Consider the following 16,313-nt stretch of genomic DNA (forward strand, 5'->3'; position numbering starts at 1 on the left):
AGTCATTTAACTCCCATTGCCCAACCAAAAAACAAAACAAAACAAATATAGTCCAACAAAACAAATTTCCTTATTGACTGTGTTAAAAAATGTAAGCCTCATTCTGCATCTTGAGCCTATCACCTCTCTGTCAAAAGGTGGGTACTAACTTCATCACCAGACCTCTGGAATCATCATTGAATTGATTGAGTTTTCAAGTCTTTCAAATCTGATTTTCTTTATTATGTTGTTGCTATTGTATAAACTGTTCTGGATCTGCCCTCTGTATCAGATCATACAAATCTTCCCAAGTTTCTATGAAATAGTTCATTCTACTCCATTCATATACCATAATTTGTCGAGTCATTCCCTAATGAATGGATATCCCCTTAATTTCTAGTTCTGCACTCCTACAAAAAGAGGTGCTATAACTATTTTTGTACATATGGGTCCTTTTTTTCAAAAAAATCTCTTCAGGGTAGTAGTGTACTATGGTCCAAAGGTATGCAAAGTTTAGTAACTTTGGGGGCATGGTTACAAATTGTTTTTCAGAATAGGTAAACCAATTCACAGTTTTTGTCAACAATGCGTTAGTTCTCGAGCTAATTCTGATGTGACAGTTTAAAATGGCCAGTTTTTAACAAGTTTGTGGCACATAATGACCCTTAAATTGGTTTACACCATCAATGCATAAGATTTTCTGTCCTGTACTGGTAATTGGTTGATCTAGTACTACGTTGTAAATCTGGTAAAAAATGAAGTTTCAGGATTTAATGCCAAAGTAATCATAATGTGAACACAAGCTCAAGCTTCCTCTCCATACAACGTGGCAAGGGTGCATGATTTAGGTCCAGGTACAATCTATTCCACTTAGTAAGCTCAAAACAACCTCTGGTTAGAGATGGCTTGTTTTTCTTTTAACAACTTCAACTTGGAGTTGGCCATGCCATAGCTTCCATGTTCTTCCACATTATGGACATAGAGGTGATGCGGTGGATACAGCACTAGGCCTGGAGTCAGGAAGACCTGAGTTTAAAACCAGACACAAGCTCTTAGGCAAGTCACTCAACCTACGTTTCTCTCAGTTTCCTCAATTGTCAAATTAGGGACAGCACTTACCTCCTAGGGCTATTGTGAGGGTCAAATGAAATAATATTTATAAAGTACTTAATACAGCGCCTGGCACATAGTAGGCACTATGTTGCTAGTTTATCATCATCATTTATTAAGAGGCATGATTGCAAAGAAATGGCCTTGGGATCAGAAGGCTGGGATTCCATTCCTGCCTCCATTACTTTTTAGCTATGTGACCTTGCTCAAGTCAATTTATTTCTCTGAGTCTCAGTTTCTTCAACTTTAAAATGGAAAAATACATGCATTACCGGCTTCATGGCGTTGCTGTGAGAAAACAGCTTTGTAGACCATTAAGTGCTGGTTCAGAGATGGATCCAAAAATAGCTCAAACCTCAAACCTCAAGTCTTCGTCATGGCCACACAAAACTAGAATTGTGGTTTAGCTCTGACTCAGGGAGCTATGTGTATTGCCTATGTGTACTTCTGGAAATTGTGAGGCAGAGACAGCTTAGCTTTAAAAGTTTATTTCCATCTTGAATAAAAGTTTGGTGTCAAAATGCCTTAGCCTGCCCTAGTAAAAGTCTCGTAATTCAGTCTCAGTGATAGTTCAACCTAAGAATGTTGCACGGCCTCTTCAAAGTCATTTCTTTTGCTTCTGTGAATAACAGAATAAGTATTATACAGATAAAGGAATAGGTATTATATGAAATTGTCTTAAGAGGACTAAGAAAGGGTAGCAAGGGCTGGAGGATGTATAAATTCAGTTCAACAAACATTTATGAAATAACTGCTGTGTACAGAATGCAGGGCACTACCCTAGGTGCTAGGACAAGATGCAAAGTTTAGATAGGACATGATCTTAGCCCTCATGGAATCTAGTAGGGTGATTTGACATACATATAACCAGGTGTGTGTGTATGTGTCTATGTTACTGACTGGGGAAGGAGAAGGAAAAGGGGGCATTAATGGATGCTTCATGGAGAAAGTAACATTTGAACTGTGCTTTAAATGATGCACAAAATTCAACAGATTGCAAGGGAAGGGGGAAAGGAAAAAATGAAAGCATTCCAGTGAAAGAAATAGAAAAGGAAGAGTTAGACAAGCAGGCAAACAACTAAGAGAATGGGGTGTCTCTGAAGGAAAGGGAGAAGAAGGAAGAAGTCGTCAATAGTGTTGAAAATGCTTTACAGAAAATAAAGTTCTTGGCATCAGAAAGTGATATGATTTTATCAGTGGAAATTACGGTAAAGAGAAGGCATTACCATTTGCCTTGTTGCTGCAACCCAAGTACCATGGGACTTTTCCATCTAACTTGCAGCTGAAACTTTTGTTGTCTCCCTCATTAGAATGTGAGTTCCCCCAGGAAGATCTCACTTTTCTATTTGTAAACACAGCACTTAGCACTGTGATTTGCATGCATTAAATGCTTGATAAATGTTTTATTCGTTCCTTAAAGAGGGGATGACTGCTAAAACAAAGTTCTAGAGAAAACAATGCAATAAAAGAACATAGATACGCCTTACCAAAGAGGATGTGCTATCCCTACTCTATCATAAGTGAGAAAAAGAAAATGGGTGATGAGTTTAAATATAATAAAGAACTTGAAGGAAAGGAGAAGGATACCTGGTTATTAGGATGGTTGTTAATAGTTCTTGGAATCTAAACCAAAGTCTCCGGGAAAGTGACATCATTCAGGCACTGTCAGTTCAAAATACTACTGAAATCCCCATTCTGGGCATCATGGACCATTAATACCAATCCCTTCCCCTTTATCCCAAACAATTTTTCTCCTTACTTGGTGAGGTTAGCTTTCCCTCGGGTTTCACGAACTTGTGCTAGCAGAAGATCTGGACATAGCTTCTTAGCATCATCTGCCCACATATATCTAGTAACTCCAAATGCACGAGCTTCATAACTGACTGAGATTATTCTAGACAAAAAAAGTAGGCAGTTACTGTATGACCACAAGCAACAAAAAAGGGAAGCGTTTAAAATAATAATTTACTAGATAAAATGAGAGGCTACCATAGACTGTAGCAATCAGAGATGAGCAAGTGGTGCTCATTTTAAGCAATGGCACTGAACAACAAAAGAGATGCAAACTGAAACAAGTCCACTAAAGCAGAAGTCAAGTTACATAGGTACCTAAGGTGACAAAGATAGCAAATGATACACTAAGCTTCACAGATACATTCACTTATACTGGGAATAACAATCAGCATTAGCAGTATCCTAAAATAAAGATAATGATGGTGTAGATGGAATAGGTAAAAATGAAACGCTGCAATGCTATTAGATATTTCTGATGCTTCCTGTGTGTTCGTCATCTACTAATCAAATCATGACAGAGTGTATTTCAAGAAATATCTTCCTGTAACTCAAATAATAGCATTGGTATGTTTATATGATAAACCTTTCATATAGAAAGCAGTCCAATGAGCCCAAAGAGATAAGCAGTGGTTGATGACAAGAAGGAAATAGAGTTGTATAGCCCTATAGTCTACTGTTAGCTAAGGCCTAATATGATATAATAATCTGTACAACACCTTTCTTATGCTGAAGAAAAAGCAATTTCCAGGAATTATTTCACTGTAATTTACTATGCCCTAAGAGTAGTCTTAAGTATCATCCAAATTTGCAATTGCTGATACACATACTGGTTGGCTGTATACCTTGCTAAAGTTCATAAAGAAAACAAATGTTATTTAGACTACAACCAGGTCCTTCAATATATCGTGTACTCTATCTCTTCTAGATTTTTTAGCCATTGGGGGTAATAAGCCAGTAGAGGGGTACAGCCAGTAGGTTTTTGAGAGCTAATGTGAGACAAGTACTTCATTGCCCATCAAGCTGGCTGCAGTCTTCTGGCCTTCTCCATCATGTCCCCATGTTGAACACCTTCCCTCCTCCTCACACCCACACAATTTGCCCCCTCTTAGCTTCCTTTTTAAGGGCTGATTTCCCTCGTTAGAATGTAAGCTCTTCTAGGGCAGGAACTATTCTTTCTTTTTTGCCTGTATTTGTATTCCTAGAACTTAGCACAGCGCTAGGCACATAATAAGCAAGCACTTAAAAAATGCATGTTGACTGACAAAAAAAAGTAGAAGTTGGGGAGGAACCAGGGTAAAACAAAGCATGATAACAACCAAGGTCTGAGGAAGAAAGTCAAGAACAGAGATTAAGTTTCAGAGAGACAGATTTCAGCTTGATTAGAACTATCCAAAAGAAGAATGGGAACACTGGATGATCATCTGTCAGGGATGCTGTAAAGAGGATTCTTGTTCAGGTGGAAGTTGGACTAGAAGGCTTCTTCTAACTCTAAAATTCTATGAACACTTAGAAACTTAAAAACATCAAAAGGTCATATAATAGTTAAGATTCCAGATTTCTAGGCACAGAAATCACAGCTGAAATTTAAATTATGGCAGTCTTAATTTATGCTATTTAGTCAAATGCAGATTTCTAAATATGACCTGATGATGCTGAAAATGATAATGACACATACCCACCACCCTTCCATGATTTGTACTGCACAACTGCACAAGGTTTGTTTCTCAAATGTGGATTCTGCTTCTGTTCCACTTGTACAAAGAAGCAATCCATGTCCACCAGGGCAACAACTCGTTCCTGTCCAATTGCCATTTTCCTGTTAACAAAAATGAAATGTCTTATAATCAGTGAATCAGATAAAGACAACTAAAAAGATATATGGGAAAACACCATTTCCATTCACATTTAAGCATTAATCTATGCTCACCACATAGAAAAGTTAACCACCAGGCAATATTTAGGTATGTAAAAAAGCTTAAGAGGTAAGAATAAATAATTCCACTCAAGAAGCTACCCCTGGCTCCAAAAAAGAAGAAAAGTAAACTAGGAAGTAGCAATATTATCTTCTCCTTAATCCTAAAACATGATTAAAATTTCTTTAAAAAGCATGAGTTAGTGCTCTCAGGAACCTCATCAATAGGAACCTCATAATCCTGCAAGATCACATTGGCCTGTGTACTGAGGCCTCATTAAAACCCTCTGTCCCAGGTCCCTTCTCCTTGGAAGGTAAAGTAAGGAGCTCCTCCCAAAGCCTCAATTTGAAGGCCCAGGCCAGGCATTGCCTCATTGCCTATCCAACTGCATTCCTTTGGACTTCATTGTGTCCTCTAGCTGGGTATCTTCATCCTGCTCCCATTTTCAACTTCCTTTTGTGTACTGTCTTCCCCATTAGGTTGTGAGTTCCTTGAAGGAAGAGACTATCTTTTTTTTTTTCCATATTTATATCTCCACTGCTTAGCACTGGACTTAGCCTTACTGGACTGACAACATCAAGAGAAAAACCTGAATTCCCTCTCTTTGATGTCAAGCTCCTTCAGCACTGAATCTGGTCTACATGAGTCCAGTTAAAGAACTCCACGTGGGACATGTGTACCACCCTGTGACATAGGTAAAAAATACAAACATGTTTTACATGTTACATTTATGTGTATGTAACACAATAAAAAAAATTTGGTAATGGAAAAAAAAAAGCATGAGTTAGTTTTTTACATGGGGTAGATGGTATAGAGGGCAAGTTATAGTCATTGCTCAACCCATGGTTTAAAACATAGTACAAAAGAAAGAAATCAGCTATATAGAGGTGTATCTTAAGATATCTTTTCAATGGCCCTGAACATTGCAGAGAACTTCTGGAAGAGATCTATTACCATTCAAGAAAGTTTGGCCTAACCATCCTCCAAAGAAAAACCAAATGGATAAAAAAATGCCTATTATCGAGATTATGACAACCTATAGAGCTTGTCCCTCCATAACAATACCTTAGACTGAAAGTACAAATGGACAAAATGGGCCCAGAACTTAACAAAGAGGGAAGAGTAGGCAGGACTGCTTTCAGGAAACTGCAGAGCTTCTTTAGTGACCCTAACTTCTCCTAGATGCAAAGGACCATTTTTTTTTATACCAATATCCTTTTGGTGTTTCAGATGCTCTGCTTGGTTTCAAATTCACCATCATCATGTACCCCCAGGATAAGCTCATCACTAGGAAATGTATCATCATGGAGATTGCTTCAGCTATGGTACTCTCACTTTATCAATACCCTCAGTTGCCTCTACCCTTCTGATTGGAGGGCTGAATGTCAAAGCAAAAACTCTTCCCAAAGCCTTCCTTTGTAGAAGGCTCTGAAGTCCAGTCAACTCTTCATTTCTCACCAGCTATATTGCTTATTTCTACTTCAACATCATTATGCCCCCTTGCCCCCCACCAGGTACCCTCTGTCCCAACCCGCCTCCCTTTCAGCTTCCTTTTGGATATTGTTTCCCCCCATTAGATTGTAACCTAGCACATTGTAGGATGCTTAATAAATTTGTACTGTATTGTGTTCTATGGCTCTGAGTCATGGAACTCTAGTCTCCAAAGAATTGAAATGAGAGAGATGCAGGTGGGATGTGAGGAGACTGGAACATATGACAAATCCTTCAAAAGCTACAAAAAAAAAAAAAACAAACCAAAAACAAGAGAAAGGACTTTCAAAAAAATAATAAAAAAACAAAATGGAGTAGGAACATGATGAGAACAAGGGTTAAACCAGTTGCCATTACGTCATCCCTCTACACATATGCTCAAGATGTCAGGAGAAAAGTGAGTAAGGCCTTGAGTAAAAGTGAGTAAGACACACTGGATGGATCCCCTAAAATGAACTCATAGGAGACGATGGATAAGGGTCACACAGAATTGGCAGGCATGGAAGGGTTGCCATCAACATTGCTTGGGGTGAATATCTATTCTAATGAGATCACAGGTCCATTTGAGTATTTTAAAGCAAAAACAAACATTTAATCAGACATTCCCTACATTACTGGGGGGGTTTTTATTTTTTAAATTAAAAAAAAAAAAATGGTTTTTTTTGTTTTCATTAACATCACTGTTTCCCCATTCCCAGAAAACACTGTTTTCTAAGATCCTACCAAATCCTGCCAAACCAAATCCAGTTACGCAGGATTCCTAGCTTCTCTATCTCCTCTTTACCTAACCTTATAATGTGCTTGAGTTCTAAAATTACCTTTTCTTTGTGCTACCACAAATGAAGTTAAATGCTTCCTAAGCTCTTAACAAGGTACCCGGCAATACCAAAAATATAGTTCTTTTCCTTTTTTTTTAATATAAAGGAATAGCTTCCTTTATAACTTCCAAATTTCCAAGTTTTTATTGATTCCCATCCCTTAGCAACCATCATCATCCTAATTCTTCACTCCCAATCCTGGGCTACTGAACACTGATAAAGTTTCAAAAAGATTTCACCTGCTACAAATTTATGTTGCATAGACTCAGCTAGGTTATCCAGTGCTGACTGAAAATCCTTCTACTCTGTTCTCATCAGCTCAGAATCACAAGATCTCAGAACTGGAAAAGAACTCAGAGGCATCTAAATCTTAACCAAGAATTCCTTCAACATCTCCAACAAAGTGCTCACCCAACCTTCATTCAAACACTAATGAGGGAGAAATCACTACCTCCTGAGGCAGCACATATCACCTTTAGAAAACACCAACTGTTAGGTTTTTTCTTTCATCAAGATGAAACTGACTGCCTACAAATGCAATCTCATGGCCCATACTTCTAGCAGATGACTTAGCCTTCCTTCTACTTCATCATGGAAACAGGCCCTTAACAGGAGTTCTATACTTTATATCTTAGAACTCCTTGACATTATCTCCCATTTTTTGCTCTTTCCCTCCTGCCTTCCCCAGGACCTTGTTCCAACAATATTTCTTTCTTTTCCATGCTCTCCTTCTCTACAGGGCTCTTCCCATCTGCCTATAAAGATGCTTTGGTGTTCCAAATGCAAAAAAAAAAAACTTTCCTATTTCTGTTGAGGTTCATAGGTTCACCCAGGATAACCCGAGCCATACTTGAATCACCCCTTCACTCCTCACTCCCCATTATAATCAGTTGCCAAGACCTGTCAATTCTAACTCTACAACATCTTTCACAACTGTCTCCTGACTCAAGAGACTATCACCTAACTTAGTCTCCCATGAACACTCACCTAGACTATTGTAATAGATTATTTCTTGATTCGTCAGCTTTTGATCTCTCCCCTATTCAATCCATTCAACACACAGCTGACACAGTAATCATCCCAAGACAGAGGTCTGATTATGCCATTCCCATGCTCAAAAAACTTCAGGGGCTGCCTATTGTGTCTCAGGTAAAATACAAATTCATTAGCCTGGCATATTAGCAAACTCGTATTGAAAATGATTAAAGACAAGTTATTACCCAGATAACTTCCACAATCTTTCTCCCATCTATCTTTTCAGCCTAATTTCACTCCATTACCCTTAAAGCACTATATGTTCCAGCCCACCTAAACTAGCTGCTTTGTGAATTCAATATTCCATCTTCTATCTCCAAGAATTGGAACAAACTGTCCCCCACGCATGGAATATACCCCTGCCTCCTCACAGACTTCCAGAATTCTTAACTTTTTTCTTTTCTTTCTTTCTTTCTTTCTTTCTTTCTTTCTTTCTTTCTTTTTTTTGTGAAGCATTTGGGGTTAAGTGACTTGCCCAGGGTCACACAGCTAGTGAGTTTTTAATGTGTCTGAGGCCACATTTGAACTCAGGTCCTCCTGACTCCAGGGCCGGTGCTCTATCTAGTGCGCCACCTAGCTGCCCCAATTCTTAACTTTTTTCAAAGCTCACTCATGTCACCTTCCTCCATGAACTCTTCCTTGTTCTCCCCAGGTGTTAGTGTTCTGCCTTTTCAAATTACCTTTCATTAATTTATCTGAGTATATATTCTATCACTCCAGTAGAATGTAGGCTTCTCAAGACCAATTACTGTTTCATTTTTATCTTTGTAATCCCAATGCCTAGTGTACGGTATATAGCTAACAAATGTTTGTTAAATTCAGCTCAAAGGCTATTTCCTCCAGGAGCTCCCAGTCAATAATGACCTTTTCCCCTCTTGAACCTCATACAGAACTTTGCTTTACATCTTTCTAATGCACTTATCTATGAATGACAAGGCTATAGGAACTAAAGAATAAAAGCACACAGAGTAAGTACAAAGTAGGCAGAACGAGAAAGAACACTGACAAGATTAGAGCATAGATTTAGAGCAAGAATAGGCCTTAGGGGCCATCTAGCCCAAACCCCTCATTCTAGAGATAAGACTAAGCCCCAGAAGAGTTAGTGACTCGTCACACAGACAGCAAATGGCAAAGCCAAGATTTAGACTCCAAATTCAGCACCCTTTCCACCATATCACACTGCCCCTCTGAAATACATCCAGGGGACTTATGGGTTGTAAGAAAGGGGATGATTAGCCCAGAGAAAAGTTGAGAGGAGACATAACAGCATTTTCAAGTATCTAAACAGCTCTCTGGGAGAAGAAATAAACTTCTTCTTGGCTGTAGAAGGGAAAACTAAGAGCTATATGTGGAAATTACAGAGGCAGATTTGGCCTTGATATGAGAAAAAAAACTTCCTAACAGCCAGAGCTGTCCAAAAATGGCCCTCTCTGTCTCAGGAAGTCCCCATTACTGCACACATGCAAGCAGGGGCTGGAAGACCACTTGGGGAGGGGATTGTTCAGGTGATTCTTCTTCTGAACAAACTCTCTCCTATCTCTTTTTTCAGTCTAATTTCACCCTATTACCCTGAAAGCACTTACATACTCCAGCCAAATTGGAACTAGCTGCTTTGTGAATTCAATTCTTCATATCTCACCTCCAAGGAACAGAACAAACTGTCCCCCAGGATTGTGCAGTGAAGAGAGTGCTGGGCCTGGAGTCAGGAAGACCTGAATTCAAATCCAGCCCCAAACATTTAGTAGGTGTGTGACCTTGGGCAAATCACTTAACCTTTATCTACCTCACTTTCCTCAACTGTAAAATGGAAATGATAATCATAACCTATGTCACAGGGTTGTCATGAGGGGCAATTAAGACAATATTTGTAAACTGGCACATAGAGTGGTTTAATAAATTGTCCATTCCTTTCAAGTATGTGTTTGACTAGATGACCTCTGAGGTCTCTTCTGATTCTGTGATTCTATGTATGTCCTTACCTGAAGCTGCTAGTTGGCATAGTAAATAGAGTGCTGAGCCTAAAGTCACAAGACCTGAGTTCAAATCTAGCTACAGACACTTCCTAGCTGTGTGGCTCTGAGCAAGTAACTTCATCTGTTTGCCTTAGTTTACTCAACTGTAAAATAGGGATAATAATAGCACCTACCTCCCAAGGTTGTTGAAGGAATCAAATGAGAGACAATAATTGTAGAGCACTTAGTACAGCACCTAGCTAAATAGTAGGCACTTAATAAATGCTTGTTTTCTTCCTTCTTTATCCTATTACTAGACTTTTCGCTCCACCAATGCAGACAGAATGTTTTATGTAAACTCTGTATTTCCTTAGGGCCTAACACAGTCCTCTGAATATGTATGGGCTTAAATAAATATTTCCTGAATTGAATAGAATATGTCAAATATAACCTTTTTCAGGTAATTAGTGTGATATTGGCACCTAATGAATTAATAAAGCCCAGAAAATTTAAGGCACAAAACAGATAACTATAATCTAAAACATTACAAGTATATTACAAAAAGCGTAAAGCATTAAGCATAAAGGGGAAGATCTTTACCTGCTATGGGCATCAGGAAATCTTCACATTAGAGGAAGCATATGATTTGGGTTTTAAAAGATGGATAGCAGGTGAAGAATGGAACAGTTTTCTCATCTGTAAAATAAAATGATTGAATTAGATGATCTTTAAATCCAGCTCTAAAAATTCTCAATGCAGAAGGCTAACAATGAAACAGGTCAAGTTTGATAATGCTTATTCAAAAATTCAATTCATCAGAAGCATTGGTAAAAACTACACTATACACACCTAGTACAGTATCATGTCCTCTGTGGTAACACAATTTTTTTAAAGTTCTGGAGGGGGGCAGTTAGGTAGCACAGTGAATAGAGCTCTGGCCTTGGAGTCAGGAGGACCTGAGTTCAAATCCAGCCTCAGACACTTGCTAGCGGTGTGATCCTGGGGAAGTCACTTAATCCTGATCGCCTCAGCAAAAAGTAAAAATAAATAAATAAATAAATGCTGGTTGAATGATTAGGGGCAGGTAGATGGTACAGTGGATAGAGCACCAGCCCTGAAATCAGGAGGATCTGAGTTCAAATCCGGCCTCAGACCAAACACTTGACACTTACTAGCTGTGTAACCCTGGGCAAGTCACTTAACCCCAACTGCCTAAAAAAATAAAATAAAAAAATAAAGTTGTAGGAGAAAGAAGATGAAACTGTTGCTTAACTTTGTCCTTTGGTTTTACCTGTGAAATTCAATTTTATCTCCTTTCCACTAAGGCTAAGCAAGAGCAAAATAGACAAAGAAGAAACTAAGTCTTGATATAACAGCTACTCTTTTAAGAACAGCTAATGTTCACTTGCAGAAAAAAAAATGTTTATTAGTTTGGGGGAATTATTATTATTATTAATTATTAAGAATACTATGTAAGAGTATTTAATATATATTTATATATAACATATATTATACATACATGTTATATATATTTAAAACATATTTATGTTTTGGAAGGTTTCCACTTAATCCTAAGAGGAATTTCTTCTACTGTCCTATAAAGCTGCAACTTGAAGGTTCTTGATAATCATAAATCCTGGGCTAGAAAGGGCTGAAAGAACTAAGAGAGACCCACATTCAAAAATTCCTTTTTTCACCTAGTTTCATTAAATTCTACTTAACTAATCCCTAGCATGACACAAGACATAGATCCTCTCTTGGGTTAAATGCTGAACAAAATAGCCAGTTAAAGGATTAACTCAGAATTCTACTGGACAGAGTATCAATGACTTTTTTCAGTTTATGTATTTTGCTATATAGAGTGCTTTTAAAGTTTTACAGTATACTGAAATCAGTAAGGATAATTCAGTATTGTTACCATATATAGTTCAACAAAATATTTCAGAGGGATTAAACTTTGTTATGTTGTTTAGTCATTTTTGACTCTTCATGAGCCCTTTTGGGGTTTTCTTGGCAAAGATACTGGAGTGGTTTGCTATTTCTTTCTCCAGCTCATTAACAGGGTTAAGCAACTTGCCCAGGGTCACACAGATAGTAAGTATCTAAGGCTGGATTTGAACTCAGGAATATGATTCTTCCTGATTCCAGGCCCAGTGCTCTATCCACTGTGCCAATTCAACAAACATCTATTAAGGGCCCACTATGTGCATGATGCTGTGCTAGGCACTAGGAATACAAAGAAAAATGAAACAATTTTTGCCCTCAAGGAGCTTACATTCTATTGTGAGACAACAAAATGTACATAGAAAGGTCAATATAAAATATATACAAAACAACCACAGTGAGGTAGGAAGAATACTGACATAGAGGGGTGGAGATAAGTAAAGGAGAAATTTCAGGAAAATCTCTCGGTACTGTGCCTTGAAGCAAGCTATGGATCCTAAGAGGCAGTGGTAAAGAGGGAGTACATTCAGGGAATGAGGTATTTGCCTATGAAAATGCTCAGTTTGGAGAAAAACAAGTTGGCCAGTTTGGCTGGAAGAAGAATGTAACAGGTAATTGTCTGGAAAAAGAGATTGGTTAGGGTTAGATTGTAGTGGGTTTAAAATGCCAAACAGGGCAGTTTGTATTTTATCCTAGGAGTCTGGTGACTGACTGGATACAAGGAGTGAAGGAGAATGAAGAAGTGCTGATGACTCTTAAGTTGCAAACCAGGTTGTCTAGAAGGATGATGAGGCCCTATATAGAAACAGGGCAGTTGGAAGGGGATGGATTTTGGATAGGAAGATAATAAATTCTGACTCACTAACACATGAATTCTTTATCATCCATCAGACCAGATGAAGCATTCTAGGAGAGAATAATTTAAGCTTGGTTCCCTGGATAGGACTTGTATAACCTATATCAAATACCTTGCCATCTCAGAGAGATGAGGAGAAGAGGAGGGAGGGAGATAATTTGAATCTCAAAATCTAAAAAAATAAATGAATATTAAAAATTGTTTTTACATGTAATTGGAAAAAAATAAACTATTATTCCTAGATAGGACTTTGGTGAAGCCAAGACCAACACACATAAGAGAAATGAGATGGTATTTCTAGAAAGGAAACTTTAAGTCACTTATATGTTTTTATTTGTCCTCTTTACTGAGGACAAAGCAAATGGAAAACCAAAAAAGGATAATTTATTAGGTAGATAAGATGTAGTATAGGTAGTAAAGTTGGTGATATTTAACTTTGTTACTAATCTGGAAGTTGGAGTCAACAATGCATAAGTATATTTCAGAGTACTTAGGAAGTACTAAATTGAAAACTTCAGGAAACATAAGTGAACAAAGAGGAAGTAGTATAGATCTAAATATGAGACAGAGGTTGACAGCTGAGCACCCAACCATATTTTAAGCATCCAACCATATTCTGGAACAGAAAATAAGATTCAACTTGGGTATGTTTCAGTGCTATTAATTTGGAAAAGTAAAAAAAAAAGATTAAGAACATAAAAATTATCTTTTCATTATTTAAGAAGCCTGACTGAAAGAAGAAAATCAATTTTAGTTCACTGGGCAATAATAGCTAAAAGAGGATAGAATGCATCCACAGCTGAAGTTAACTTATAACAGAAATAACTTAGGCTTGGAAAGTAGATCACGGTAGCAACTTTATGAAACTACAAAGACAAAAAATAACTAGATTGCCAGGGGAAAATAAGGCACTTAAAATATCAGGAAAGACTAGATGAACAAGTGATCAAATGGGGGCTGGGTTATAAGACACAAATACCAGCAAATACAATATGTAAATGACATTGTACAGAACACAAAAACAGGCACCGGAGGAAGTTTCTTTCCAGTCGCTATTGACGCTGATATCGATGATCACTATTGCATCATTTTGTTTTAAATACCTTTTTTTTTCTTTTTTAGGATGGACGCTCCTTTCAACTAACCTTTCATAGCAACATTGTGCCACCACTAAATGCCTAGGTCTGCTCCAATCTATTAGGGGGAAGAAAAAAAAGCAAGAATAAGCTGGGACCCTTTCAGGTGACATGACATCCAAGTAAGTACCACGGGCAGTTTTCGGAGACCAAGTGTGTGACCACTGAACGGACAGCTAAGACATTTCCTCCGCCCCCATCTTCTTTTCCCAAGGAGATCAAGTCAGAGTCAACCGTGATTCTACCAGACTTTCAAACTCCAACTCCCCTGAGTCAGGAGGAGCCCGGGTCCCTACCCTGGGACCGCCAGGTGTCACCAGAAGGAGGTGTCCCGCAAAGCCGAGAATCAGCCCCTCCGGAGCTGCCCTGGGATGGGGCTTACACATTCTCCTACCAATGCCAAGGCTCCAGCGGAGACGCCGCCAGCCGGGGTCCGCCACCGGAAGGGAGATGGAGCTGGGGCCAGGAGGGGGACTCGTTTGCCGGCCTGCCAGGAGACGCGCCGCTTCCCGAACGGTCGCAAGACGGGCCAGAGATCGCCAAAATGACCGCTGCTCCTCGTGCCTGCTGTCGGACCGCCAGCTAAGATGTCCCGATCTCGTCCGACGCGACCAACGTACCAAACCGCACCTCACACCCAGACCAGACTAGCACCGGCCCTTAGGTCTAGGGAAACCGTTGAAACGCCTGCGCACTTAGACCTTCAGGTTTCGCGCTTTGCGCACGCTAAACTCCATCCAATCACCCCCGCCCCCTGGTGGCCAAAGGCCCGCCCCCTCTGCCCTCCTCTAGAAAGGGCGCTTGCGCAGTGGCTGGGCCCGAGTGCGTGCGCCGTGGCGGGGCAGCGGCGCGTGCGCAGGGCGAACTCCCTCCCTCCTCCCCTTCTCCTTCGCTCCGCCTCCTTCTCCTCCTCTTCCTCCTCCTCCTCTTCCTCCTCCTCCTTCTCGCCCCCTCCCCACTCGGAGCGGTTGGTGCTAGCTCCCCCGTAGCTCCGGGCTCTCCTCTGCTCACGGTCTCACCCGGGCGCTGTTGCGCGGTGCGGCCCCGGTGTGTGAGCGCTTACGGCCCTGGTTACGGGCATAGCGGTGGTTGCCTCGTGCTCCGGGGGTCGGCGCGCGCCGCACGGGGGGGGATTCTCGCCATGTCGACGGATGAAGTGAACGGTCTGTGCGAGCAGCTGGTGAGGGCGGTGACGGTCATGATGGACCCGAGCTCCACCCAACGTTACCGCCTCGAAGCCCTCAAGGTAGCCTGCAAAGGGGGGGGGGGTCTGGCACCGCCGAGGAGGAGTCCCAGCCCCCGCTGCCCACGCGCTGCGGACGCCGGCCCCGTGGCTCCGCTCCTGCCTCGGGCCCACGAGGCCTACGAATCCCTTCCCCTCCCGCGGCCTCCCTGCCGCCCCGCTTCAGCATCTCCTCCTCCATAGCCCCCTCACCTCCCGGGCTCGGCCCAGGCCGGCGGCGCTCAGGCCCTATCCCCACCGCGAAGCTTTTCCTTGGGCCCTTGTTGCCAGCTACCCGCCCCCCCACGCCCCATCCTTGCTTGCCTCCGCGTCTGCCCATCCCCCCCTGTTTTTTAAGAAATCGGGCACAATAGTGACTCTACCCCCTCCTTGCCTTCCCCGGGTAGTTTACGTGCCCTTTTTCCTTTCTTCTTCTCCCCCCCCAATTCCCTCCCCCACATCTTTTCACACCCATCTCCTAACACTACACCTCACTCTGGGAGATCTCTTCTTACCCTCCTCAACTACCTGTAGACATGCAACCCCAGTCCCTTCCCCTGCCTGGACTTTTTCTTTGTAGGCACTCTTTTCATGTCAAAGCATCTCTCTCAGTTCGTCTTCCCTGGCCATTCTTCTGTTACTCGTCACCGCCCCCCCCACACACACACACACCCTAGAACTCTAGGATTTTAGCTTGTGATGTTTTAGGCTCTTTTGCATAGACTTCTAGTTTTGCATCTTTTTTTTAATAATGGCAATATCATTTAGTGGAAATGGTCTCCCGGGGTTTTATGGGGGAAAGAGGGTCATGGCCATGAACATTTATTAAGCTGCAGAGGGGGGAGAATAACAGTTCTTACTCCCTTATCAAACATAAGTACGGGTAATGGCTGATTTGCTACCCCCACCTCACCCCACCCCTCCAAAAAAAAAAACCTTTATAACTTTATAAATGTTGATCTTCACTCTGGGGAAAATAAGTAGATCCTGCACAAGGAGTGAAATCAGAAATAACTGACATCTTAATTGGGCTGGCTTAAGTACTTTTTGCTTTTAATCTACT

General features: G+C 40.7%; 2 protein-coding genes across 4 annotated transcripts in view; one reads left to right on the forward strand and one right to left on the reverse strand.

Moving 5' to 3' along the window:
* The window catches only part of POLH (DNA polymerase eta), a 36,948-nt gene extending 22,179 nt beyond the window's left edge, over positions 1 to 14,769 (reverse strand). Inside the window, exons 1-5 of one of the 3 annotated variants that reach the window (XM_027838403.1) lie at positions 14,423 to 14,768; positions 14,038 to 14,086; positions 10,693 to 10,788; positions 4,559 to 4,699; positions 2,849 to 2,983 (exon numbers count right to left, since the gene is read on the reverse strand). In XM_027838403.1, coding sequence (XP_027694204.1) covers positions 2,849 to 2,983; positions 4,559 to 4,695 — 272 coding nt within the window. In that variant the 5' untranslated portion in view covers positions 4,696 to 4,699; positions 10,693 to 10,788; positions 14,038 to 14,086; positions 14,423 to 14,768. Of the gene's footprint in view, positions 1 to 2,848; positions 2,984 to 4,558; positions 4,700 to 10,692; positions 10,789 to 14,037; positions 14,087 to 14,422 lie in introns of all 3 variants that reach the window. The other 2 variants (XM_027838402.1, XM_027838404.1) reach the window with 2 other exon arrangements.
* A 224-nt stretch (positions 14,770 to 14,993) lies between these two features.
* XPO5 (exportin 5) overlaps positions 14,994 to 16,313 on the forward strand; it is a 58,984-nt gene continuing 57,664 nt past the window's right edge. The window contains exon 1 of the mRNA XM_027838461.1: positions 14,994 to 15,274. Within this exon, the coding sequence (XP_027694262.1) occupies positions 15,170 to 15,274 (105 nt within the window). The 5' untranslated portion in view covers positions 14,994 to 15,169. The remainder of the gene's footprint in view (positions 15,275 to 16,313) is intronic.

This window comes from Vombatus ursinus, unplaced genomic scaffold, assembly GCF_900497805.2.
Source record: "Vombatus ursinus unplaced genomic scaffold, bare-nosed wombat genome assembly UNPS02014826.1, whole genome shotgun sequence".
Taxonomy (NCBI): Eukaryota; Metazoa; Chordata; class Mammalia; order Diprotodontia; family Vombatidae; genus Vombatus; species Vombatus ursinus.